Source organism: Muscardinus avellanarius (genome assembly GCF_963383645.1).
Source record: "Muscardinus avellanarius genome assembly, chromosome: 3".
NCBI lineage: Eukaryota > Metazoa > Chordata > Mammalia > Rodentia > Gliridae > Muscardinus > Muscardinus avellanarius.
The window spans coordinates 98142801-98170609 of NC_137788.1; the positions used below are offsets into that span (position 1 = coordinate 98142801).

Here is a 27809-nt window from a genome sequence, read left to right on the forward strand (position 1 = left end):
CCAGTATCACACACACACACACACACACACACACACACACATGTACATAAATATAAAATAGGGCTGGAGTGTAGCTCGTAGACAGAATGCCCCTGAGTTGAAGCCTCAGTATCAAAAAGTAATAAAAATAATAATAACAACAACAAATGCTGGCAAGGATGTGGAGAGAAAAGGAATCCTTATACACTACTGATGTAATATAAATTAATACAGACACAATAAATAAAAAACAGTAAGTGGTATGAAGGTTCCTCAAAAAACTAAAACGTAGAACTGCCAGCGGGGCGTGGTGGCACACGCTTATAATCCCAGCATTCAGGAGGCGGAGACCGGACGACTGCAATTCCTGGAGGATTGAGATTCCTGGAGGACTGCGATTACCAGACAGCCTCAGCTGCTTAGCTAAGCCCTTTGCAACTCAGTGAGACCCTGTTTCCAAAAAAAAAAAAAAAATAGGGCTGGGAGTGTAGCTCGGAGGTACAATGTCCCTGGGTTCCATCCCCGGGACCACACACACACACACACGTAGAACTGCCACATAATCCAGCATCCCCACTCTTGGGTATATATCTGAAGGAAATGAAATTAGAACACAAGAGATATCTGCACACTCAGGCTTCCTGTAGTACTAGTCACAAAGTCACAATAGCTAAGATAGGGGATCAACCTATGAATGGATAAAGAAAGCAGAGTATGCCCGGCATGGTGACGTGCGACTGTAATCCCAGTACCTGGGAGGCTGAGACAGGATTGCAGGTGTGAGGCCAGTCTCAGCAACTTAGTGAGGCCATCCATAAATTAGACTTTGTTTTAAAATAAGAAATAAAATAGGGCTTGGGTGTAGCTTGGAAGTAGAATGCCCCTGGGTTCTATCCCCAGCACCACCAAAAAATAAAGTATGAAAAGACAGTAAAAAAAGAAAATACACAATGAAGTATTACTCAACCATAAAGAAGAATGAAATCATGCCATGTTTAGGAAAACGGAATTAACTGGTAAACACTTTAGTAAGTAAAATAAAGTATCACATTTCCTCCCACATGTAAAAATTTATTTAAAAAAATTAGAAGAGGGACTCCCAATGCCGGGCATGGTGGTGCACGCTTGTAATCCCCGCGCTTGGGAGGCGGAGACAGGAGGATCACGCTGGTTCGGAGCCAGCCGCACTGGCTTAAGAGACCCTGTTTCCACATAAAAAAAAGTTTAAAAAAATAGGTCTGGGAGTGTAGCCCGTGGGAGTGTATCCTGGAGGTAGAAGGGCTTCCAGGAACCCCAGTACCACCAAAAAAAAAAAAAAAAAGAGGGACTCCCGGGGAAGGGGAGATGATGGGGGGAGGGGAGAGATGTCGCTGTGAAACTCATTAATTTATACAGTATGTGTCATTATAACTTAAAAAATCATGGTTGCTAAGAAACTCTGAATTGAATTGGTAAATGTTCTTAGGGCTGGACCTTAGCACACACTGAGAAAAACAGGGACACTGAGGAAAGGGATCAAAGGATTGAATTAAATGACGGACTCAGTGAGTCAAGACAGTCCTCACTGCCAGCAAAGTCCTCAGTGCTGGCAAGGGACAGGCAGTTCTGGCCTCCAAGGGGTGGTTTAGAAAGATCTTCCCATCCTGCTTGTTTACAAAGCTTAAGAAACAGGTCATTTGTATTATTAAATATAGTCACTTCCTTGAAAAGTCAGCTGCCAGCAGGGCGTGGTGGCGCACGTTTGTAATCCCAGTATTCAGGAGTCTGAGACCCAAGGATCGCGGTTTGTGGTCAGCCTCAGCTACTCAGTGAGGCCCTCTGCAACTTAATGAGACCCTGTTTCAAAATAAAGAATAAAAAATAGGGCAGGGTGTATAGCTCGGAGGTCAAATGTCCCTGAGTTCCATCCCTAGACCCACACACAAAAAAGAAGTCAGCTGCCATCACCCTTAGAAGTCATCACTTCCAAAGCAGACAAGGCCTGGCATTGGGTGGGGAGCTGGGCCACCCGGTTCCAGTCTTGGTCTTGCCACTGGCCATTTTCACCTCCTGAGTCCATTTCTCTATCCCACACCAGAGTTGCACAGCTTCCCTCTGATCCCCCAGTTCCAACACTCCGTACTGAAGTGTAAATATCTCCAATGAATCGGCAAGACACGCCTCTGCACACTCAAAGACCCTGTGTTCAGGCCAGGAGCCTGGCTGGCAGGAGGATGAGACTCTGCCTGGGGCACCCAAGGCACCTGCTGCCGAGGCCTGGGCCAGGTGCAGACGCCTCTCCTGCCTGCAGAGACTAGGAGGCAGCCCCCCAGCATGTTCTCAATTACACATTCCTGTTGTTCCAGGGTCAGTTCTGAGGCAGCCAGCCCCCAGGCCCTCCCCAACCAGCAGCAGGCATGATGGGCTTGTGTCACCCACCCAGGCCCCCACATGGCCCAGGACACATTGCATTTTCCTCATGTGGGCAACAGATTCTAACAACCTCTGTGCCAAGGAGGTGCCCAGAAACTGTATAGTAAATGCAGAACAGAAGCCCAGTTGCTTAAGGCTGGGTTCAAAGTCTTTTGTTGTTGGTGGTGGTTTCTTTGCTTTTGGGTACTGGGAATAGGACTCAGGGGCATTCTACCTCCGAGCTACACCCCAAGCCCCATTTCTTATTCTTTATTTTTGAAACAGGGTCTCACTGAGTTGCGGAGGGCCTAAGTAGTAGCTGAGGCTGTCTGCAAACTGTGATCCTCCAGTCTCAGCCTCCGAAATGCTAGGATTACAAACCTGCCCTGCGTGGTGGCGCAAATTGCAATCCCAATACTTTGAAGGCTGAGACAGGAGGATCACTGTTCAAGGCCAGCCTCAGTTACTTCATGCAGACTCAGCTACTTAATGAGGCCCTCTGCAACTTAATGAGATCTTGTTTCAAAATAAAGAACAAAAATGGGGCTGGGGGATAGCTCAGAGGTAAAATGCACCTGGGTTCCAAACCAGTACTGAAAAAAAATGCACAAGCTTGTTCCAGCTGCTCATCATGCAATCTGTCTAGGTGGCCAGTATCTGAGCCCCGCCTTCCATCTCTGAAATCGAGAGTCCCTGAGGATGGGACCTGGAGTGATTTTTTTGTGTGTGTGGTACTGGGGGTGGAACCCAGGGGCTTTTCTACCTCCAGGCTATACTCCCAGACCTATTTTATACTTTATCTGGAAACAGGGTCTCACCAAGTTGCTGAGAGCCTAAGTAGCTGAGGCTGGCTTCGAACCCAGGTGATCCTCCCATTTCAGCCTCCCAAGCACTGGGATTACAAGAGTGTACCACCACTCCTGGCTTGGAGAGGTCACTTTAAATGAGCTCCCCCAAAGATTTGAAGTCTCAGAATCCCTGGCCTCAGGTCTGTGTGAACGGGTGTATGCACCCATGTAACAAGAGGATGGAGCACAGGAAACCCAAAGGGCCACCATCGCCCACACATGGACAAAGATGAACCTCGGACCTGGGGCCCGGTGCCCTCCTCAGAGGGGGCAAGCTGGACGAGAGCCTGCTGGGTATTTCTCCTCTCCTTCAGCTCCCTTTGTTTGTTTGTTGTTGCTATTGTTTTGCAGTGCTGGGGATGGAACCCAAGGGCATTCTACCCCCAGCACTATTTTTTTTTTTTTTTGGTGGTACTGGGGTTCCTGGAAGACCTTCTACCTCCGGGATACACTCCCACGGGCTATACTCCCAGACCTATTTTTTAACTTTTTTACGTGGAAACAGGGTCTCTTAAGCCAGCGAGGCTGGCTCTGAACCAGCGTGATCCTCTTGTCTCTGCCTCCCAAGCGCGGGGATTACAAGCGTGTGCCACCAGGCCCGGCTTTATTCTTTATTTTGAAACAGGGTCTCACTGAGTTGCAGAGGGCCTAAGTAGCTGAGGTGGCCCTGTGATCCTCCTGTCTCAGCCTCCCAAGTACTGAGATCATGTGCCACCATCCCCCGTCTCTACAGCCCCCTCTCACCAGCCCTCATGCACAAACACATGCCTCTCATCAGAGCTGAGGTGCTGTCCTCAGAATGTGCTGCACCCCTGGTCTAGAGTGCTCCTGGTACCCAATCTCAGCCACCCCACATCTACCCTCTCCCCCTCCCAACAGACACTCCTCCTGCCTCATTACTTAAATAATCTTTATTTCTCATGCACTAGGAAAGATGGGTCATACGAAACTGCTTTTCACAGCAAAGGCCTCGGTCCAGAACACAATACAGGGGTCCAGCTGAGATCTGGTGTTGGTCATAGATCTGGGGACCACGAAGGGGATGCCACCCCCAGGCCCAGGGGCAGGTCTAGCACCCTCCAGCATCAGTGGCCCCAGACACAGCACAGGGCGGCCACCCCTCCCACAGAGGCACAGGAAGCTGACGCCAGAGGAGCAGCACGTGAACGGGGAGAGGACGGAGGCGGCTGTGGGCAGGGATGTGGCAGAGGCAGGGGTCCAGCACCTTCAAGGCCCCAGTCCATCCCCTCAGCCAGGCAGCCTGTGCCCACAGCAGAGATGTACAGGCCCCTCAGTCACACCAACAAGACAGAGACCAAATCTCATCCCCAGCCAAAGCTCGGATTTGCCCAGAAGCTAAAGGAGCCAGACTTAGTTGCTTGGCTTAGCCTTAGGTAGCCACAGGGGCCAGCCATCCCAGGCCCCTAAGGACACCAGGGATGCCACAAAACAGCCAGGTTTCTGAGGATCCTGGGACAGGGCCACCAGCGGGGCCAGCCCTTAAATTTTGGCCATCAGGTACCACCTGAGCCAAGACAACAGGAAGGCAGCTTCCTGGGCATCATGTTCACTGAGCTGGCCCAGGAACAGCGCACAGTCAGACATGCAGGACAAAAAACAAAGAGTGGAGACATGCAGAGACCACAACAGGTTAGGAGGGGTCTGAGAACAAAAGACACAGCTGAGGTGCTGAGACGGGGCGGGCGGGCGGAGCTGGGCTGGGCTCACTGAGGCCCCGGGCTTGTGGCGATGCCCGCCTCCTCCGGGATGGTCTCTAGCGTCTCACTCTGGACGGCCTGCGTGATGAGCGCCAGCTCTTGGCACAGGGTCTCATGGCGGTAGCCCACACGGATGTCTGGCACATTGGTGCGGCGGATGTCGTTGCCCTCCGGGCCCTCCTTGGTATAGTTGGGTCCCAGCCAGTGGCTCTTTACCTGCAGGGGGTGTGGGAAATGGGCAGGGATTCAGCCAGCTCCCAAAGGCGCAGGGGAAGAGAGGCAGCGCCCAGTTCCAGGCAGGTAGGTGCCGTACCTTGTGGGAGAATCCGCTCATGAGCACACTGTTGCGGGCCAGCTCACACATGTCGCAGGAGCTGAGCTTCCACACCTGGGTGGCGATGCTGTACTCCTCCATTAGTGGTTCCTGCACAGGCCAGGAGCAGTCAATCAGGTGCACGGGGCCCTGCAGCCCCTCCCTCCCCTGTAGGACGACTCCACCAGCAGGGGGCAGCACCGACCAGAGAACCCCCAGAGAACACTGCACACCTGGCCGCCAGCTGAGCCCTGACCTTGGTGAAGTGGAACTGTAGCGGATCATCAGTGGACAGTGAGACCATGAGGCCGCGCGACAGGTACTCTGGTAGCGGGTTCCGGTGGTAGCTGAGGAAGAGGCTGTTGTTGCTGAGCGGAGACATAGCAATGCCGATCTGAGCCAGGTAGTACAGGTACTGCAGGACTGGGGCCTGGGCAGGCAGGAGAGAGGGAGGACCCGTCAGGTGGCCCCCAGGCTGGGGAGGTCATGCTGGTTCTGGGGAACCTAAGCCACAGTAGTGGGCGGGGTGGGGGCAGACAAGTTACAGCCAGAATCCCAGCTCCTGAGGCCGGAGCAGAGCATTCGCTACAATGGGAAGGAGGATTACAATCTGGAACAGAGGAGGATCAGTTGCTGAAGGGGCCTGAATAGTTCAAAGGTGACAACCACGGGGGGGGTGCTGGGCGCAGACCCTAACCTTTCGTAGAAGCAGCCCGTGGGAGATGTTCTCAGCCAGCATGAAGGCCGACACCAGGTGGTGGACAGGCCCAGCCTCCCCGCAGTGCGGCCTGAGCACAAACGTGTGGAAGCCCCTCTGCCTGGGGGAGGGGCACAAAGACAGGGTCAGCTTCAGAGCTCGGGCTCCCCAGCCCGTCCAGCCCAGCACACACATCCCTCCAGCCAGTGACTGTGTGGGCCAGGGGGCAGGAAGCAGGGGAAAGCCTTGGCTCAGAGGGGTGAGGGATGGAGCTGGAGGGCAGAGAAAGGGGCTATCCAGTCTGGACACAGGGCGACAGGTGGGTCAGGGCTCTGGGGCCCCAGCCTGGTGCTCACGGTGAGATCTACTGGGAGAGCGGGTGAGAGACCTCACAGCAGGGGAGGTGCGGGCACCTGCGCAGGTGGTTCAACATGGCCATGTTGGCGAAGGTATAGTACAGGTAGTAGGCGTAGGGAGGGTTGTCCTCTTCCACCCAAGCCTCAGGGAGGGGGCTTTCCAGGTTGAAGACATGGTTCTCAGGCTTGGACTCATCATCCACACTGTCAAAGCCATCCACCTGGCAAAGGAGCCCATGGTCAAGTCCAGAGCAGTAGCGGGGCCTGCCCCGGGCCACCCGGCCCACACCCAGTCCCTGCCACCGCTCACATGCTCCAGAAAAAGGTGCAGCTCTGGGTGGCTGGCAGGGTGCACTGTAGCCTCAAACAGTGGGAGGAAGATGTTCTCCAGCATCTCCTGGAAGTTTGCCAGCTGGCCCTTGGTCCGGTACACGTCACTGCAGGTGAAACAGCACGCAAGCATATGCAGGTCAGGGCCAGGGGGAGGAAACCCAGCAGGGCTGCCTTGAAAACACAGAAGCAGCTAGGCGTGGTGGCACACACCCGTAATCCCAGCACTTGGGAGGCTGAGAAAGGAGGATTACTGGTTTGAGGACAGCTTCAGCAAGTAGTGAGACTCTCATCAACCTACCATTTCAAAGTTTAAAAAATTGGGGAGGAGGCTACGGGTGTAGCTCAGAGATAGAATGCCCCTGGGCTCAATCCCCACCACCATGAAAACACACAAAACTCCACAGAAGCATGATGAACCATAGTGGGAAAGGAGGGAAGCCAGGGTAGGCCAGGCTGGACCGATCCTGGTGGACCTAGAAGGCTCAGCAATCCCAGGACAGCAGAGGCAGGCCTGACCCCTCAAACACGGCCCTAGGATTTCCTCCCACCGAGGACACTCACAAGAGGCGGGGCACCTGCACGAGCCAGCGCACGTTGGGAGAGTGCACCCGGTGCGTCACGGCCCAGCGTGCCAGCTTGTCCCACTCATCCCTGGAGCGCCCGTAGATGGAGAGCCGCAGCTCTGCATTCTGGTATTTGCTCTCCTCCAGGTCCGACATCACCTCCTGGAGACATGTGGGGCAGCTGTCACACCTGCTCCCTTCCTGGCCCTCGGCAGACCCACCACGCACGCTCAGTCAACCCCAGGAGGCCTCTTCCCCATTGCCCGCAGCAGGCTCTCAGCTCACAGAGGGGCAGGGCCACCTCCTACCTTGATGATGTGAGCAAAGTACTTCCCAGACACCCTGTTGTCAGTCTTGATGAAGATCTCGCGGAGGACAGACTCCCCAATCGGGTTGTATTTGGCATTGAACTTGTCAAAGCGGTGGAAGGTGTTTCTGTCCTGGGGGAGACGGATAGGCCCAGGTCACCCCTGACCTCCCCCCCGCCGTCCCGCACTGACTCGGTTCCCCCAGCTTCTGCCGCAGGAACGGACCGCGTGCACGTCGAGGGTGTCCACACTCAGGTCATACGCAGTGAGATTCATGCTCTCGAAGACCTCCCGCAGCGTCTGTTCCCGGCCCTGCTCCACGTGCACGATCTCCTCCAGGTGCCGCTTCATCGCCCGCTTGATGAAGCGCAACAGGTGCTTCTGGTTCATGCAGGACGAGGCGTGGATGTGCGTGTCCACCTGGGTGGAACAGGGCTCGGCTGGGCCCACCGAAGATCTCGGGCCAGCGCAGCGGAGTGGGAGAGGGCCCTCTGCACTGGACGCTGGGGTCCCAGGCCCCAGAGGGGGAGGCTGGGCAGAGGAGCAGTCAGGACGCGGGGAGGGCCACGGGGCGAAGGCCCACCTTGCGGATGTTGTAGAAGTCTCGGTGTGGCACTTTCTTCTGGGCGGCCAGCTCCTTCATCTCGTTGAGCAGCACGTGCATCTGGAACTTGGAGCTCAGGTACTGCAGCCGGCGGTAGCAGAATGACTTTCTGGACAGGAGGAAGAGAGGCCGGCAGGGAGAGACTCAGCCCTGGAAGGAGGCACTGGGCAGGCCCAGGCAAAAGAGCCGAGGGAGGAGGCAGGACAGAGGCCACCAAGAGGCCAGAAAAGTCTAGGGCTTGGTGACTGGGGGCGGGGAGGGACCGGGTGACAAGTGTGGCACAGAGCAGGACAGGTCCAGGTCGGAGCTGGGGAATCTGGGCAAGGAGGCGAGCTGAGTGGGACCCGTGAGAACTCACATGGGGCCATTGATAATCAGGGCCATCAGCACATTGACGTCAGCCACGAATTCCTGTAGGTCGGGGTACGGCAGCTCCACCTCAGAGCAACTGCAAGCGGGGGAGCTCGGGTGAGGAGGGCAAGGCTGGCCCGGCAGCACCCCAAGCCAGTGCGGCCCCCACGTGGCTTCCCCCAGCACACCACACCCCTCTTACTGCTCGCCAGGCTCCCTGCGGGTGTAGACGTGCACCACACCACGCACCATGCGCAGGCCCAAGCCCAGGTCCCCGGGCATGGTGCTTGGCTCACAGTGCTCATACGGGTGCTGCTCCAGCGCGGGAGGGTGCACCGGGGCATCTGGAAGGGGGTGGGGTGGACTTAGGGCCAGGGCTCTTCTAGGCCAGTGCTGCCCAGCCCCCAGCCACGCAGGGTGAGGGGCGTCAAAGGCCCCAGAGGGGCGGCTTGGGCCCCAGCCTCCATTTCCCACCCCCGCGCCCCCAGTCGGGGGCAAGAAGAGCCTGGGTGTGGGGAGATGCAGGCAGGACAGAGGCTGTGCCCCAAGCTCAGGAGCCCAGGATACTTGGGGTGGGGTAGGGATGGGTGGTCCTACCAGCAGACACAGGGGTGTCGGGGCCCTGCTCATAGGTCCGTGTCTCCAAAGGCTTCTCAGCCAGCTGCTGCAGGTAGCGGCGAGTGGTGGGGCAGAAGCTCTGTAGCGACAAGGCCATGTACTTCTCCCGGATGAAGAGAGCCCGCACCACACTCTTGGCTGCGTCCAGCAGGTCTGTGAACGGCACCTGGAGACAGGGACACAGTCACCCTCCCTGGCCTGTGACCCAGACTCATGCTCCTCCTCCGGTGGCCTAGCCCAGACCTCACACCATCCCCGCCTCCTGCAGGCCTTAACCCCAGGAACACTCAGCCCAGCCTGGTCCTAGCATATCAGGGAGCTCCCAGCTGGCCTCTGTCCCTCCAGGTAGAGCAAAGAAAAGCAGCCTCTGCAGCCCCCATAGCCGGTTCCCCAGGCTAGGAAGCCAACGAGAACATGGGATGGAAACCACGCCCCTCCCCCACTCACCCCACACTTCTCCTCCCCAGAGATGGTAACCCTCTGGAACTCCCGCTCCAGCACCACATCGCGCTCCCGCAGGCCCCGGTCACCCTGCCCCTCACTGGGTTCCTTGTAGAGCCTGGGGGAAGGGAAGCAGATGAGGGAGGGGCTGAAGCTGCGGCAGGCCAGGCCCCAGCCCCACACCCCCTGCACACGCCCCTCCGCCCTCCTCACTGTAGGTCCGAGTCACTGTCTGTCTTCAGGAAATCTTGCTTGGCCCGAAGCAGGATGTCCGGCTCCAGCCTGTAGGCACGAGGGCAAGAAGTCAGGTCCCTCACTGTGCAGGGCTGCGGGACCCTGTGCTTCTCTCATCCCGCTTCAGAGATGAGGAAGCAGACCCAGCAGTAAGTAGCACACTCAGGGCCACCCCAGTGGGTAGAAGACAGAGGGAGAGTGGGGCAGGAAAGGGGCTCAGGGGCCGTGGGGGCTCGAGTGTCCCCCTGGCAGGCTCCGCGCCAGGCTCACTTGACATCCTGGCTGATCTGCCGCTCCAGCCGCTGGCGCCGCTCCTCCAGCTGCTCAATGGGGCTCTCCTCGGGGAACTCATAAGGGGCGCTTCGGAGCTCACTCTCAGCCAGTGAGCGGCTGAACAGCTCCTGGCAGGAGGGAGGCAGGAAGGCTGATCAGGAGCCTCGCCTCGGGCCCTCAGCCCCGGCCCTCCCTGCAGAGCCTGGGCGTGGGGTGTGGGCAGCAGGAGCCAGGGTTCCTAGGAGAGGCTGAGGACCAGGGACAGCCAAGCACAAGGTGAGTGGCAGTGAGATGGAGGGCGTGAGAGCAGAGCGGGTCGGGGCGGGTGCCAGGCGATACCTCGGCAATCTCCTTGCATTTGCCATCCATAGACGTGCGCAGGTCGAGCGGGAAGTGCTTGAGGCAGGGGGCGGGGCCCGGCAGGGATCGGGCAGGCTGCAGCGGAGGGGCCCCCAGACCACCCCGAGCCTCTGCAGAGACAGTGATGCCAGGGTCAAGGGGTGCAGGGGCAGGGCCGGGGAGCCCCAGTAAGCCATGGGCCCCTGCCTGCCCCAGGCCAGCCCCCAAAGGAGGCCGGGCCCTGGATGTCGGGCAGCCCTCCAGGAGGCTGAGGAGCCAGCCCATTAATGCTCCCGGAGGACCTCACCCAACCTTACGCCTAGCACAGGGACCTCCTTGCTGACTGTCCCAGCTGGAGGTCCCACATCTGCCCCTACAAGTGGATTTATTCACTCCACCATAAGAACCTGCAGGCTGGACAAGGACTGACTGCCTCGGGTCTTGAGCATCTGCATGTGATAACCTCCCAGAGGCAGAGACAGGCATACGCACACACCAGGCTCATTAAGGACCGGAGACCCCTGCCCACAGCTTCCAGGGCAGCTGGTCCAGGATCAGATCTGCCGCTGGACTAGAAGTCCTTCACTCAGAGGGGTAGGGCCCAACTTGCTATCCCAGAACTACAGGACAAAGGGAAGCCACAACAGCCACTTAGCGCTGAGCTGGAGAACCAGTCCTAGGAAATCCTGCCTCCTCCCTGGAGGCCCGCCCTCTCCCCAGGACCGCAGGGCTGGCAAAGATGTGGCCTGGCCCCAGGCTGGCCTTCGTGCTGCTGGCTGTCCCTCCAAAGGGAGCCACCATAAACAGTCCTGCCACTCAGAGGCCCCAGGATCTGGGCCGGAGGCCCCATGGAGGGCCCTGGAGAAGGGGGAGCATCAGAAGTCAGGGCCTCTCTCCATCAAGGGCAGAACTCTTCATCTACACACCAGGAGGCTGGCACTAAAGGCCTCCAAGCTGCCACTTTACTGTGCCTGAGCTCCCAGCCCACCCAGAAGGACCCTTCCTAGGCTCAGGGGCCCCAGCCTCCACAGCAGGGCCCCACTCCACAGACAACTTGGCTCTCCCAGCCAGCAGTGGAGGACGCTCCCTCAGTACCCTCTTTCCCCCGCCACTCTGGCTCAGGGAAGGACTGGAGGCTCTGCCCAGGTAGCATCGCCTTAAGGTCTCTGTGACCATTTCCTGGTACTCAGCGTCTGGTCCCAAGGCTGGATAAAGGGAAGAGAGAGGTGACTGCCTGAGATCCAGGCCCCAACCCTGCTCACCTTGGTGCTTGCCTGGCCCCTGTCTGCAGAGTTCAGGCTGCTCTAGCTAGCAGCTCCTTGCCCCTTGCTTGCCTGTTTGCAGAGTATAAAGCTGCAGCCAGTCCCCCAGGACAGCTCAGGGGCCGGCACGGGCTGTACCAAGTGCAGCTACAAGCAGGGGAGACCCTGGGATGGCTCTGAGCAGGGAGTTGGGGGGGGGGTCAGGGGAGCCCAGAAATGTAAGGAAGGAATATCATAATTGGAAGACAAGAGGAACTCCAGAACTGACGAGGGCCTTAACCTCTACAGTGCCAGGGAAGTCCAGCCAGATGCGGCTCCCTAGGGGGAGAAGCCAGGCAGGCGGATATGGCCAGGGCAGGCTGGCAGGGAGGGTCCAAGTCTTCTTAAAACCACTGCCCTAGGGGACAGGGACTGCGCTGGCCTGGCTGGCCAAAGGGTAGGATATAAGAAAAGAAAAATCAGCAGCCTTCTTCCTCTCTAAAACCAGCAATGCCAGGCCGGCTTCCTCTGCCTCCTGTTGCCCTCTGGGCCCTTGCTGTGGGATACCTTGGGAAAAATAGGGCCTTTGCTGGGAAGAGGAGCTGGCTGGCAGCTGGGTAAGTGGCCTAGCCTGGAGAAGAACAGTTACTGTGGCTTTATGACCCCAAGACCTCCAATCCCGGCTCTAAGCCTAATATAGGGTCAGGACAAACCCTCCAGAAGGCAAGCTTTGGGAGAAGGGACCTAACATTTGGAGGACTCAATCTGACTCTTACAGGCTCGTCTCAACCTCTGGGCATGATAAACGGGTGAGAAGGGACCCCTGTCCTGCCTAGCTGCAGCCCTGGAGGCTCACAGAGAAATAACTCTGCAGTGTTTTGCAAAGCCCCAGGCTCTGCGCCCAGCAGACATCTGTGATTAAGAGCTCCTGGGACCTTCCAGTGCTTCCCACACAGAACCCCACTCATTATGGAGGCAGGAGGCCCTCTGGGCCCAGCTCAGGGCCAAGGCAGCAGAGCAGGGAAGGGCAGTGAGGAGAGCAGAATCTTGCAGAAGCAGAGATGACACCATGTCTGACTTGGAAGAGGGCAGAGCAGGAAGAGGAAGGAAAGATGGACACCTGCCCTACCCCCAGGGGGTACAGTCCTCACTTGCCCAAGAGCCAGGAGCATGCAAACTGCCTCCCCATATACAGCCCCAGGCAACTTCTAGCCCCCCTCTAAGCCCCTCCCTGGAAGCCACAGGCCTTTGTCCACAGCCAGTCAGTGCTGGCTCAGCAGGAGCTGAGTCAAAGGTCCTACCCTTAAGACCCCTCCTTCTAGCAAGACGGCTGGGTGAGGGCTTCACAGCAGTGCTGGAGTACACAGGACAGGCACCAGCAGGCAGGGCTGTCCTGCAGCCTGCCAGGCCACTGCAAAGGGCCATTGGAGGGGCACACACAGGCAGTAACCTCCACACCGAGGCCTGGCCTGTGAGACTCAGTGTCTGCGGCTCCCTTTTCCCAGGACCTGTGCTGGAGTTTCTGGCCACAGCACCACACATATACACCCACCCTCACACAGGAGTCAACCAAGAGCCAGAAGGGGCTATCCCCAGTCACTCCAGGATTCTTCTGCCTGTCACCTCAAGTGTGTGTGATACTGAGGTTGGACCTGGGGCACTCTACCTCAGAGCTACTCTCTGCCCTATTTTACTTTTTATTTTGAAACAGGGTCTCACTAAGTTGCAGAGGGTCTGGTTGAGTTGCTGAGGCTGGCCATGCACCTGTGATCCTGTCTCAGCCTCCCAAGTACTGGGATTACAGGCAGGTGCCACCACGCCCAGCTCATCCTCCCTTGTCCAGGTGCCCCTTCACCACTACCAAGCTCACCCCAGGGGGAAGGGAGGTGTCTCAGGCTTTCACCCCAACTATCAGATGCTCTCATCATCTGACCACCCAAGGTTCTTTGGTTCCACAGATGCTCGGACCAGACATCTTCAACAGCACAAGGAAATGCTGGAGGGGGACAGTCAGGAAATATATACAGACAGCTGCAGGGGACTGGAGGGGGTTGGCATGACCGGTCACCAGAGTGGGGGTGGGTCTTTCCTTAGCAGATGGCAGAGACACCCCTCAGCAAGCACAGAGCCAGGCAGCTGAGCCCCTAGCTGAGATGGGCATACCCATACCACCCTGCCAGCTCTAAGTGGTGCAGAGATGCCCAGAGAGAGAGAGCCAAACTAAGGGGTGCAGGGCACACAGCGGCGCAAGTCTGCCCCAAGGACACCCACTCTCCTGAGGAGGCTCAAATAGACTCGGAACCACAAGCCACAGCAAGAGGGAAGCCCCCAGCTCTGGGAGGCCGGCCAGCAATCGGTGTGCCCAGATGCCGGACCTCATTGAGCAGGATCTAGATCTAGGGTCCTAGAAAGAGGGACCAGCCACAGAACAGCCTGAGCCTGCCTGGGAAAGGCACTGGTGCCAAGCAGGGTGACCAGTCCGCAAACCAGTCAGTCCCACACACCCTTCCATTCACACACAGCCTTAGCATATGCACATGCGGACACGTGTGCATATACACCTCATGCTGCACCCACATCCACACCCACTCCTGTTAAGAGGAAGGCATCCCTGACATAGAAACCTCAGTCATCCCCGCCCGTCCCCCTCCCCACATCACCTCCCAAGCCAGCCATCTGGGACGGAGGTCAAGGGGCACCGCTGTAGAGAGGGTGCCTGCCGCGGAAGGGGGCCCCTCTCAGAGGGGTCCGGTGGCCTGGGAAGGAGGCGGTGGGGCTGAGCGGGTGCCCGAGGCCAGGGCACACACACTCACCTGGAATAGCAGCTGCGGCCTGCAGGCTGGCCCGCTTCTTAAAGAAATATTTGGCCTTGGGCTTGCTGGGGCCAGATGGATACGAAGCCATGGCTGGGGCCAAGGCGACAGCGGAGGAGTCTGAGCAGCACCGCTGGGGCCTGGCTCTGCCACATCCAACCCCTTCCTCCGCCCCGCCCCCAGCGGGAGTGACTGATGCAGGAAGCAGCGCCCCGCAGGCGGAAGAGGCCCTGGCCACGATTTCTGATGTTGTCTAGGCAACCTCGGGGAGTGGGGCCTCCATCCCTGCCCCTTTTCCCTCCCCTCCCTTCTCAGTCCCCGGAGTGACGTGACTGATAGTGGCTGAGCCTGACGAGGGTGAGGATAAGAGGGAAAAAAGATGAGACAGGGCCAGCCCCCAGCTCTGCGCTAACCCCTACCGGGATCCCTCACCCTTTGCGGAGCTCCAAGGCAAAGAAGCCAAAGTCCAGGCTAGCTGGTCCAGCCAGCCCTGGGAGAAAAATAATAATAAACAGGAATCCAGCGTGAGCTCCTCCAAGCTCACTGGCCATTCCTCCAGGGGCAAGGCAGGCAGACTCGTGAAAAACGGGCGCCTCTGGGGAAGAGCCCCCCTTTTTCTTCTCCATCTGACCCCCAGCTCCAGGGATAGCTCAGCTCTGGGAGGAGGGCAGTTTGCGAATCCCAGCCCAGGAGGGAGGGGCCTGTCTTGGGAAAATTCCACTGTCCAGCAGAAAGGGCTCCTAGGAAAGCGGGAGTCCAGGAGGCAGGGGCATGACTCTTCTGGCCGCTCCCTCTGGCTCTGCACACGCTGGCTAGGCTTCCCCAGGCCCTTCCAGGAGGAGCTGGTTGCCTCCCCTAGGTAATGCGGGCTGAGCTGAGACCCCCGCCCTGCTGTCACCCTGGCCGCTGTACTTGTCTTTCCAGAGTCCCTCCCCGCAACACAAGCGCGTAAACTCACCTGAGGCCATGCTGCTCGAGCCCCGAGGGGCACCGGGGAGGCCTCCCGCGAGCGTCTGCGCAGCCGGGAAGCCCGGGAGGAGAGGGCGAGAAGAGGGGATGGGGCCCGGACCCCGGCCAAGTCGCTCCCAGGGCCCCTGCCCTGGCACTGAGAAGGGGGAAGCCAGGCCGTTTTTTAAAACTGCCAGCTGGCTGGAGGCGGAGCCCGCGGATTCCGCAGCCCGGCTGCCCTCGGGAGACCCCGCAGCCCTGACCCCCAGCCTTGCACCCAGGGACGGGCGGGCCACGTGCTCCCCAGAGAACGGGACCCGGAACTCGTCTAGTTCTTCCACACTCCCGGGGCGTTCGGGCTCCGACTCGGGCGGCTGGACGGCGGGGGAGTCACGCAACAGGTGCGACCCCGCCACCAGCTCGCGGCGCCGCCCGGCCGGCCCAGGCCCGCCAGGTCCGTGGCCCCGCCCCCGGCCGGCATGGCCCCGCCCCCGTCCCGCCCCCTTCCTCTTCCCGGGCGCCACGTGGGCGGCCACCGCGCCACTGCTGACCTGGCCCTGCCCTGGACTTGGGCAATCCGAGCGTCAGCTTCCTCGTCAGTAAGATGGGATGGGGTCATGAGAGTATCTCACCCGAAAGAGTGATGGCGAGGATTCGACGTGAAGCCCCAGTATACCGACCTAGCAGAAGGGGCCCAATAAATGGTGGCCATTATGATCCCAGAATTCTTTTAAGCAAAAGGCCTGGCCCTGCATTCTCGGCCCGTTCACCTGGGTCGCCTGCTTCCTTTGGGCAGGCCTTGGTAGGGAGGATGTGCCCTGCAATGCTGCCTCCCCTTCTCGCATTAATTTCTACATGGGGTGGTTAGGAGCTTAAACTCTGTAGCCAGAATGTCTGGGTTCAAATTCCAGCTCTTCCACCTACTTCCTGACCGACATTGAACAAGTTACTAAACATCTCTGTGCTTTTGTCAGCAAAGTGAGTTGTAAGAGTACCTGCTTTGTGTGTTGGTTAAGATAAGTGAGTTAATATAAGTGATTAGAATTAGAACTGTGCCTGGCCTGTAATTGCGACTCAGTGTTCCTGTATTATTGCTTTGGCTTTGTCCTCGGCCTGGGGTCTTTAATACACCCTGCAGCCGTTAAAGAAGTGGAGCTGAACCCTATCCAACCCACTCCCAAAGGGCAGAAATCCCACCTAAAGGGAACCTGTAAAGTCCCTTCGCTGAATATTATTAGGTGTAGGAGCAGTTATCAGTCTCTTCCTATTCTCTCTCTGTGGGAGCTCTTTGCCCCACACCCAGTGGTTGTACAGTTTGCCCTGCCCCTCCCCATTCTCACCACCCCAGAGTTTCTTCCCACAGTTGGTCTACCTCCTCTTTCCCTACCCTGGATTCTGGACCCTGGACCCTGAACCCTATTTTCTACCTACATGGGGTGTCACTCTAATTGAGCCTCTATCTGCTAATCCTCATCCCAAACAAAATTTAAAAACCAGGACCCTGGGCTGGAGGTGTAGTTCAGTGGTAGAGTATTGCCCAGCACGCTGGAGGCCTGGGGTGGGATCCCAACACCACAAAACCAAAACAGTAACAAAACAAACATGGTCTCCATAAACATGACCCTGCGGAGGAGTTCCTCTCCCAAAGATACCATAAAACTAAAAGAACAAGGCAATATCATGCTTACATATTTAAAACAACAAATACTAAGAAAGGCATCCAAATAGGGTAGGCATATGGTTAGTATATGGGTGATACACACACACTTATTTGCAATAAACAGTGATTGCTTTTCGAAAGCCATTTACTTATATATAACTAAGAGTCTCAAAAAAGGTTCTCACTAGCCAGATGCAGTGGCACATGCCTGTAATCCCAGTACTTGGGAGGCTAAGACAAGAGGATCACAAGTTCAAGATCAGACTAAACAATTTAGACCTTGTTTCAAAATTTAAAAAAATAAATAAAAGGGGTTGGGGGCATAGGTCAGAGGTAGAATGCCCCTGGGTTCCATCCCCAGTAGGACACACACACACAAAAAAAAACCAATTCTTTATTTTGAAACAGGGTCTCACTAAGTTACGGAGGGCCTAAGTAGCTGAGGCTGGCCATGAACCTGTGATCCTCCTGTCTCAGCCTCCCAAGTCCTGGGATAATAAGTGTGAGGCACCCTGCTGGAAATTATTTTTTTAAAAAAGAGCTGCAAGAGCCAAGCATGGGGGCAACTCACCTGTAATCTCAGTACTTGAGAGGCCAAGATGGAGGGTCCCAGGCTCAAAGGCAACCTCTGCAATTTAGTGAGACCCTTAGCAACTTAATGAGACCTTGTTTCAAAATAAAAAAGTGAAGTAGGGATGGGGGTATATAGCTTAGAGGTAGAACCTAGGAAGCCCTGGGCTAAGTCCCAGCAACAAAATAATAATTAAAATCAATCAATAAAAAGAACTACTATAAAATGTGTATGTGCAAAGTTATTCCTACTGCAATGTTTATCACACAGGTGTAAAAACTTGGGAATTTAAAGGCCCAATAAGAGGAAAATGTTTAAATTACTGTCATATGCATTTAATAAAATATAGACATTAAATTGTTCTTGGGGAATTTTTTTAATGATGTGAAATGTTTACAAGTTAAATGAAAGAATAGATGCGAATAAACTGTACATATGGTATGTCTGAACTGAGTGATATATACGCATAGAAAAGAAACATCAAAAAGTTTACAATGAATTATCTGAGTGACAGAATTATGGGTTTTATTTATCTTCTTTATTCCTATCTCATTTTAAAAATTATTCGCAGTACACATCCATTACCTTTATAATTAAGAGGAAGGAAATTAATCAAAGCCTGTACAACTGTAGTTGGCTCCGTATCCTACTAACCTAAACTTAAAAGCTACCCTTAACATGGCCCCTAAACTGGTCTTGGGGCACTAGGGAATGGTGAGGCTGTTGGTTCTCAAGAATGAATAAATCTCAGGATTAAAAAGCAAAGTACTATGTAATCAGGAAGGTCATCTATAGTCTACTAAGATGCAAATTTTGGGATAATTTTAAAGGTCATAATCTTGCATTAGGCCAGCCCTCTCTAGAATCCCCCTAATCCAGATCTTCCTATCTAGCCAGCCATCGGTGGCAATCCCTGCCCTCCACCCAGCCCAGGCAAACCAGTTCGTTAGTCCCTTTATAGCCTCCCTAGTCCATCGGCAACACACCCTTCCTTATAAAACCCTCCTGTTTCCAGGCCATCTGGTGTGCAGTCGCTGTTAGGAAGTTTGCCCTGGTTACAGCCGAGCATCCATCTCCCACCTACTCAACACAAACAAGAATCTCAGTGGGGTTTCGTTGTCTAAAAACAGAGCTCGGGAAATCAAGTCATGTGACAGCTTCTGCTTTCTTCACACTGAGGTCTTGTTGTTTGACCTTCTGGGATTTTCCCCATCTCTAACCTCAGCTTCCTTCCCTCTCAACCTATATTCCCCAGATGATTGCTTAGTCGGCCTACCTGGAACCCCAGGCCCCAACGTGGGCACACTCCCATTTCCCGGAAGAACTTCTCTTCCCATCTGGCCTTGAGGTCACTGCAGAGATCAGCCTCCCTAGAGACCACTCCTAGCAGATACCAGCCTTGGGAGATGAGAACTCTTACAACTCCAAAAAGATCCTAGGCCAGAGCAGTTTCCCAAGCCCTGACTATGTCCAGACCTCTCTAGAACCATGCTCTTTAGCTCTTCTAGGTTTCTCCCAGCAGCCAGCTCCTCCTGCCCCCTCACTGCAGTCACCCAGCACTGTTTATAGCACCAGCAGCAGCTGTATCCACCTGCACTTGTTTATAAGCCCCCAGTGGGCTGTGACCAAACCTCTTAACCTGTCACTCAAGGCCCTCCAGGACTGACCCACCTTCCCTTTCCTGTCCTCCTCCAGCTCTCCCTCCACGCACCATCTGCTCCCGTCTGGTCGGTCACATCGAACTTCCCAGCCTTCTCTGAGTACATTTTGTACCTCATGCCGCTGAGCCTTTTTCTCATGCTCATTCCTCTCCCCAGAGGCGTAGCTCCCATTCCTACTGCTGTTCTGCTTCTCTGTGGAAGGTCTGTTCATTTTGTAATCACTCCTTCCTTTCCTCTACCACTGACCTTAACAGTCAGGCAGTTACAGGTGTAATTGTCTCTCCCAGGGGGCGGGGGTGGGGGTGGGGGTGAAGGCTAGGGCTCTGTTAGCTTGCAGGTTTGTTTTCTTTTGTTTAGGTACTGCCATTGACCCCAGGGCCTCACACCTACTGAGCAATGCCCTCCCACTGAGCTCCATCCCCAGCCCTGAATTCCCCAGGATTAGCAGTGTCCTAATTAAATTGTTACTCTGTGAATTTCCCCCACCTCCTCCTTTGGACTGGAAGGTCCTGAGGTGGTTCTTCCTCCTTGGGGCCGCCCAAGGCACCTGAGGCAAGGCTTAGCACAGCGTGTGGGGCCGATCCTGAGGTCTCATCCTTGACTCAGTAACATGCCCAGATTCCTTGGGAAACAGTGATTCCTCTTTCCAAGTGATGCGGCCATAAAGGACTGTGAACCAAGCACCTGAGCTCTCGCTCAGACTCTGATGGGAGAACGTGCTTATTCCCTTGACAATGTTCCCCTGCTTTCATTCACTCACTTTTTTTTTTTTTTTTTTTTGGTGGTACTGAGGGTGGAACCCAGAGGCTTTCTACCTCCAGGCTATACTCCCAGACCTATTTTCTATTTTATTTGGAAACAGGGTCTAAGTTGCTGAGAGCCTCACCTAGTAGCTGACGCTGGCTTTGAACCTGTGCGATCCTCCTGTCTCAGCCTCCCAAGTGTGGGGATTACAAATGTGCACCACCATGCCCGGCTTTCATTCACTCACTTCTAAAATGGGAGCCGCACCACTTGCCTTACCTACTCCCCCAGGCCGTGGTTCCTAAATGTGATGATAAAGTAACACAGTCACAGGGATGTGACAGAGCCGACAGGCAGAGGTCCCTGGATAGGAGGGCACAGCACTATGGCTGTGCCCAGGCCAGGAGTGGCCTCGCTCAGCATGGTAGTGAGGAGGTAGAAAGGAAATAGGCAGATAGGGAAAAGGCCTCGGTAGAAAAAAGTTAATTTCCTGAGTTTCCTGAGGGGCGACTAATGCCTGAAATTCCAAAGGCTCAGAGATAAGAAGGCCAGAGCTTTACAAAGCCATCTGTTTACTAATCAACAAACCCAACAAGCAAGTCTGGCATTCCTGAAAGGAGACCCTTCAAAGGACTTGCAAATACCCTATGCAAATCCTGAGAATTACTTCCCAGAATTCTCCTTGGAATTCCTAAAGTCACCCTAACCAAAGAGGTCACAAACGATCAAGCCTTCCGCCTTAGTCGGATGACAAATGGGGGCTTTCCCTCGTGGGATCCCCTCCCCTTTTGGGGAGCTATTCTCTCTAGCAGGTCGTGTTGGCCCTGAGAGAAGGCAGAGTGCATCTGAGGGCACATGGCTTGGGCAACTCTCGAGTAGTGACCTGAAGGCCTCTGCTGGGCATCAAGGCTGGCCAGGCCCCTAGGGGTGACCTGCACCTCTTTTCTGGCAGATCGCGTGGACTCTGAGAGAAAGTAGTTTGCAAATGACGGGCACCTGACTCGGGCAGCACTCGGGTAGTGACCCGAGGACTCTGGAAGAAAGCAGCCTGCACCTGAAGGCAATTTGGCTTGGGCTACTCTCAAGTATTGCCCTGAAGGCAGCTGCTGGACCCAGAGTTCCAGCCCCTTTGGGGTGTTCAGCCACTCTCCCCCCCCATTCCCTAATGCTTCCAATAAACCTTTTACTCCCCTTCCTGAGGTCTGTGGGTGTCATTCTTCGCTCACTGCAGACAAGAACTCGCCGGGTTTCCTCTCAAGAAACCCCTGTTGCAGTAGTGGGGACGGACACTGCTGCCCAGCAAACTAGCGAGCACAGCAGACGCAGCACGGTCTGTGGTGGTGGAGGCTAAAGAGGGAACTGGCTCAGCATCTGCCCTGGTACGAAACAAGTTCATGGTTCCTTTTATATTGTGCAAGTGCTACTGCTCGTGGGTCCCCACGCTTGCCCTATGGCTGCTTATGGGGGATAGTGGCAAGGGAGATCACTGGCTTGCCTGTTTACAAGCTCAGTGACCTTAAACAAGTTAGGGAACCCTCATGTTCTTGAACTTATCCTGAGAATTAACTGCTACGAGCCACATAAATGTCCTAGCAGAGTTCCTGGCAGTCCCTCGCTTTGACAGTGCAGCCTTCAGCGTGGCTCCAGCCTAGGTATAAGTTACCAAAATTGCGGGTAGGGCAGAACAGGGCAGGCGGTGAGGTATAATTACTGAAACCTTAGAGCCAAGTTAGTCACAATTTCAAAGAGACTCCTGTTTTCCCTTAAGTCCATAGCACTTGCCAGCTTTTGATTGGGAAAACATGATTATGTGGAAGGCATCTCAGCAGCTGATTTTTTCTCCATCAGCCTTGAGACAGGCCTCTCAGATGTAGCTGTTTAGCCAGTGAGGTGGGTAACCAGCAAGGGTTCAGGTATCTGGACTGGGTTCTACCTCCCACTTTCTTGTCCCACTCACTGGTGACTGATGCGCAATCCCAGCTCTAAAAAGGAACACCAAATTAAATCCTTTAGGCTTAATGGTTAAACACCTCCACTGTATATGGGAATCACCTGGGGAAACCTTAAGTCCTTATGCCTGAACTGGTCTCCAGACCAATTGAATCAGTGTGTGTGTGTGTGTGTGTGTGTGTACACACACACACATATACATACATATATATATATATACACATACATATATATATATACACATATACATACATATATATATATACACACACACATATATACACACACACACACATATATATATATATATATATATATATATATATATATATATATAATTTTTTTTAAAGCTCTCCAGTTGCCAGGCAGTGACACACACCTGTAATCCCAGTACTTGGGAGGCTGATACAGGAAGATCCAGACCCCAGGCCAGCCTCAGCAATTTAGTGAGGCCCTTAGCAATTTAACAAGATGTTTCAAAATAAAAAGGGCTAAAGGTATAGCTCAGTGGTTAAAAAAAAAAAAAAAAAATGTCCCTAGGTTCAATCCCTAGCACCAAAACAACAACAAAAAAAACCCAACCACCTCTCCAGTAAATGCCAAAACACACTGAAACTTGAAACTGATCTAGGCCAGGGTTTTTCAAAGTTGACAAGATAACAATAATCACTTATATTAGTTTAAAATATAGTTCCTCAAGCTTTGGAATTAATACTATTACTGTAATGTATTGATTCTAAGACATACTCTTAAAAATATATGTACTATCTTAACCTCTTTGAAAGCAAGGTAATCTTCCAGGCATTGGCACACAGACCTCATGAAACAGAAACAAGCATCCCAGGTGATTTTTAGGATTAGGCCAAATATGGGAGGCAGGGGAGGCAGTTCCCTAGGGCAGGCTTTCCCAATCTTTAATGTCCTTAGGGTCACCTTTGATCTTGTTAAAATGCAGAGTCTGAATCAAAAGTCCTAGAGGCTTGAAAATGTGCATTCTTTCTGTGTGTGTGTGTGGTAGTGGGGATGGAATCCAGGGGTATTCTACCACTGAACTACACCTCCACCTTGTTAGGTGCGTGCAGCTCTGTTTCTATTTTTTATTTTGAAATAGGGTTTCACTAAATTGCTGAGGCTGGCCTGGAGTCTGCTATTCTCCTGTCTCGGCTTCCCGAGTACTGGGACCACAGGGGCGCACGACCCTGCTGGGCTCTGAAATTACGCATTCTAACAAGGCTCCAGGTCATCTGTCGTTGCCAGCCCTGGTACTACACTTTGGGTTGCAAAGTTCTTAAGTATCTCCACTTGTGAGGCTCCATGGGAAAGACTGATTTAAGTGAAACATTTGGCACAGAGAAATATGACCAGTGGAGTCTCTGGTGTTTGTGAAGCAGCTGCTAACCACACCCTCCTTTCTCCCGGGTTCAGGCAACCTGGATGAAGGCCAGAGGTAGAGCTGCCCCCTCCTCTGAGAATCCAGAGTCCAGAGTCCAACTGCCTTGGGAAGCAGAATTTGTTGTGGGAGGCAGCAGGAACACCACTTTCAATACCAGCAAAGTTCACTTACCAACTGAAGATGGGCCTCAAGTGGCTCTAGCAGGTCCAGGGGAAGCAGCCCCATTCCCTCAGCCATGGACCCCACCCTTTTTCCTTTATTCTTTCACCAAATCTTTAATGAGAACCCACAAATAAATTACAAGTTATCAGTGAAACAAATTCGAGTATGAAGTCTATACAGAGATGGGCTCAAAGGGACTATGGTAGTAGCTTCCTGGAGCAGTAGCCACTGGGGAAGGGGGCTGCATGAAAGTCCCAGTCTTTCCAAGGAAGCACACCAATCAAATTCTTTGCCAGGGCAGGTCTATAAAGATGCACGGACACACCAGAATGCTTTGAAGCCCTTGAAACCAAGCCCCCATCATTTCATTCCAGAGAGCTCCAGCGCCACACCCTTCCCTCCCGATTTCCCCCCTTATAGAATGTTAGTCTTTGCTCTTTGATTGCCAAAGCTCTTAATAGGCTTGACCCACTGCATTGCTAGACATAAAGACTACAATCCCTAGTCTAAGAAGTTTGTCTGTTGGAGCAGGAGTCTCAGCCAAGGTAGGTATGGTACAAGAACCTATAGCCTGCACTCTCACGCAGCCCCATGTAGACCAACTTCTAGGGGAATGAAGGATCAATATTTGATCTTGATGTATTTTTTTCTTTTCTTCCCTCTCATATGTAGGAAACCTTACAGAGACGCTTAATACCGAGGAAGTGGTTTGAAGGGAACCGCAGAGATGGGGAGTGGAATCAGTGCTGAGGACAAAGAACTGGCCAAGAGGTCCAAGGAGCTAGAAAAGAAGCTGCAGGAGGATGCAGACAAGGAAGCCAAGACCGTCAAGCTGCTGTTGCTGGGTGAGTGAGATGGGGAGAGCCAGAGAAGGGAAGGAATGGACTCCCTCCTGCTTTCCTGGAGGCCCGGTGGGCTCTAGCCCATCCCACAGGTGGCAGTCAGTTTCCCTCTTCCCCATCCAGTCTCAGGTTAGATGGAGAGCTCGTGGTCTGAGTTCATATGAAACCTGTAGGGCCACCCCAAAGGGAATGCAAAAGCTACTGGTGTGTGTGTGTGTGTGTGTGTGTGTGTGTGTGTGTGTGTGTGTTTAGTTCTTTGAACTAGGAATAGTGCAGGGCCAGGTTGGACCCACCCATCTCCAAATGTAACACCCTTTTTGGTTTTGCAAGTACCAAGAACCCTGACCTTGCCGGCACTTACCCAATCTACAGTGAGAGAATGCCGGGCCAAGGAATCAGAAGAGAATAGGACCTTCCTCCACCAATAGATTCAGAAGTCCTGCCATTATACAACCCCACCACACAGTCCCAGGGAAAGGCTCCCTGGTTCCCTCTTGCTTTTGGGGGGAAAAAATTGAAAGTAGGGATTCCTGAAGGGGGAGGAATGGAGTCTTTATCCACAGAAGTCCCTTCCTGGCTTTCTATAGGGTTACTGTCTACAAAGCCCCTGACAGATGGGAGGTTCATCAGCCTGATGAGCTCCTAAGCAGATCAACCATCTGTGTTGAGGAAATAGAAGCACCTCAGTGGGTCAGTCAAGGAAACTGATCATGGACACAAATAGAACCGAGATGAGAAAGTCTGATATTTGGCTTAGGGGAAAAGAGAAGAGGCAAAACCCACGAGTGGCACTACAGAAAAGAGCTAGCTAGACCTGGTGGTGTCTGTATAGCACAGGACCGGCTGCCTGGGTTGGGGCTGCAAGCTTGTGAGGAGCCTGGGAGTGGAGCACCAGGCTAAGGAACCGCCTTTCCCCGGCTTATCTGTGGCACAGCCCAAGGACACATTAGAGGAGCATATCTCTGTAAGCTGAACCCAGGCTCTGAGGAGTCCAGGAGTTACGGAGAGAAATGGAGATGGAAGGACAACTGGGAGAATTTTTAGGCCAAAGCAAATTCTTCTAGGTTCAGGATAGCAGCTTGGAGGAAAGAAACACAGCTTAAGTGGGAGGAGCTGGAAGGATGGGGCAGTACAGGCTGAGGTGGAGGGTCGAAGGGAAGCGAGTTTTTGAAGGGGGAAGGAGAGTGTGAATGAGGATAGGACATAAGATGCCCTATAGGCAATAAAGGGAAGAATTCAAGACAATGAAAATATTTCAGCGAAGGGGGCCAGCGCTCTCCAATCCCACCCAAATTACTCACCTGAGTCAAAAATGGGCAGGGGGAGGGGGGGATGTAAGTTCTCCTGAATCCAACAACAGTTTTCAGGGGGGAGATTTTTGACTCCTGAGGAAATTTGGAAATATCTGGAGATACTTTGGTTGCTACAACTAAGAGTGTGGGATGCTACCGCTCTCTAGTGGGTAGAGCTCAGGAATCTAAACATCCTACAATGCACAAGGCAGTACCCACGAAAAAGTAAGTCCAGCCCAAGATGTCAAGAGTGCTGAAGTTGAAAAACTCTGCTCTAAATCTAGGTCAAATGGCTCAAGCTCAAGGTGCCAGAAATCAAGGGCAGCAATCATCCTTGTGCTCTCTCCCAAGCAAGCCGTGGCTCTGGCTTCTCAGGCCATGCGCCCGAATGCAGGGGGGAACTGGTGCAGATTGGAAGCATAAGCATCTCTCCTTCCAGGTGCTGGGGAGTCAGGAAAGAGCACCATCGTCAAGCAGATGAAGTGAGTAAAAAAAAAAAAAAAAGCTCCAGAGGCCTGTGGTTGGGGGAGGTGCTCAGAGGGGAAGGCTCTGCAGCCTCAGGGAACTTGGGGCTACAAGATCCAGTGCCCCCTGCCCCTCACCCTGCACTTTGGGATATCTGTAGGAATAGAGATGAGATTCTTACGCCCTTTAAATCCCCCTAGATTCCAAATCCCTTAGGTCTGGTTACTTAGATCCAGCTAAAAGCTGGATGTCTGCCCCTTGAAGGATCATTCACCAGGATGGCTATTCACCAGAAGAATGCCTAGAGTTCAAGTCTGTCATCTATGGAAATGTGCTGCAGTCCATCCTGGCTATCATCCGGGCCATGTCCACACTGGGCATTGACTATGCGGAGCCAAGCTGTGCGGTACGTGGTTAATGTTACGTAATGTGTTAAAGGGTGGAGCAGGAAAGGCCAACAAGAAACACGAGAGACCAAACTCTGAGGAGAGTTCAGAAAAGGGTCTGTGGAACTAAATTTTCACATCCTGAGCTTTAAAGCTTCTTACTCCTGGAGAAGGAAGCAACCCCTATCCTTCTAATGTTTACAAATCCAGCTTTCAGCTTTGGCTGTCTTTTTTCTTTTATGGGGAAGGGCGATCCTGGGGATTGAACCTGGGGGATTCTAGTTCTAAGCTACACCCCAGGCCCAATTTTATAAAAATGTAAAAGTTGCTGAGGCTAGCTTCAAACCTGTGGTCCTCCTATCTCGGGCTCCCAAGAACTGGGATTACAGGCACCTTGCCCAGCCCTTTCGGCCTTATTCTATCATGCATGCTTGTAATCCGAGCATCTGGGAGGCCAAGACAGGAGGATTGTGGTTCGAGGACAGCCTCAGCTACTTAATGAGGCCCTTTGCAACTTAGTGAGACCCTGTTTCAAAATAAAGAATTAAAAAAAAGGGGGGGGCTGGGGGTGTAGCTTGCAGGTAGAATGGTTGGATTCCACCCTTGGTACCAGAAAAAAAAAAAAATGCTCTTAGGCTTCTTGCCCTGGGCATGGAGTTTCTATAAACAAAACCCTTAGTTCTAGTATGGGCCTTTTCCTAGATTTAAATCATTGAGCCGGGCATGGTGGCGCATGCATGTAATCCCAGTACTTGGGAGTCTGAGACAGGTGGATCGCAGGTTCGCGGTCAGCCTCAGCAAATTTAGGCCATGCACAACTTAGTGAGATTCTGTTTCAAAATAAAAAATAAAAAATAGGGCTGGGCATTTGGGAGGCTGAGACAGGAGGATCGAGGTTCGCAGACAACCTCAGCTACTTAGTAATGCCCTTTGCAACTCAGTGGGACCCTGCTTCAAAATAAAATAATGAAAAATAGGGCTGGGGATGTAGCTTGGAAGTAAAATGCCTCTGGGTTCCATCCCCAGTACTGGAAATAAAAAAAGAGCTGGGGGTGTAGCTTGAAAGTAGAATACTCCTGGGTTCAATCCCCAGTACCACACACACACACACACACCACTGAAAAGCGTAAAAAAGCCGGGTGTGGTGGTGCACACTTGTAATCCCCACGGTTGGGAGGCAGAGACAGGATCGCAGCACAGGTTCGAAGCCAGCTGCGCGCACTGGCTTAGGAGACCGTTTCCAAATAAAAATGTAAAAATAGGTCTGGGAGTGTAGCCTGAAGGTAGAAGGGCTTCCAGGAACCCCAGTACCACA

The 27809-nt window shown here is 53.7% G+C and overlaps 2 protein-coding genes across 3 annotated transcripts in view; one reads left to right on the top strand and one right to left on the bottom strand.

The window, feature by feature from the left end:
• GNAT2 (G protein subunit alpha transducin 2) overlaps positions 1-27809 on the top strand; it is a gene marked incomplete at both ends in the record, with an annotated part of 42732 nt that overhangs the window by 7742 nt on the left and 7181 nt on the right. Inside the window, 3 exons of one of the 2 annotated variants that reach the window (XM_080690940.1) lie at positions 24237-24354; positions 26083-26125; positions 26373-26514. In XM_080690940.1, coding sequence (XP_080547066.1) covers positions 24237-24354; positions 26083-26125; positions 26373-26514 — 303 coding nt within the window. Of the gene's footprint in view, positions 1-24236; positions 24355-26082; positions 26126-26372; positions 26515-27809 lie in introns of those variants that run through there. The other variant, XM_080690939.1, reaches the window with a different exon arrangement.
• On the bottom strand, positions 4943-14725 carry AMPD2 (adenosine monophosphate deaminase 2; the record flags this gene model as incomplete). The annotated part of the gene is made up of 18 exons (XM_080693252.1): positions 14421-14725; positions 10367-10497; positions 10025-10155; positions 9734-9802; positions 9527-9638; positions 9059-9245; positions 8664-8805; positions 8469-8558; positions 8090-8219; positions 7732-7926; positions 7507-7638; positions 7197-7360; positions 6613-6739; positions 6360-6523; positions 5947-6067; positions 5506-5679; positions 5250-5360; positions 4943-5152 (listed from the first exon to the last, which is right to left on the bottom strand). The coding sequence occupies exons 1-18, from the start codon at positions 14509-14511 to the stop codon at positions 4943-4945; spliced, it is 2481 nt and encodes an 826-aa protein (XP_080549378.1). The 5' UTR covers positions 14512-14725.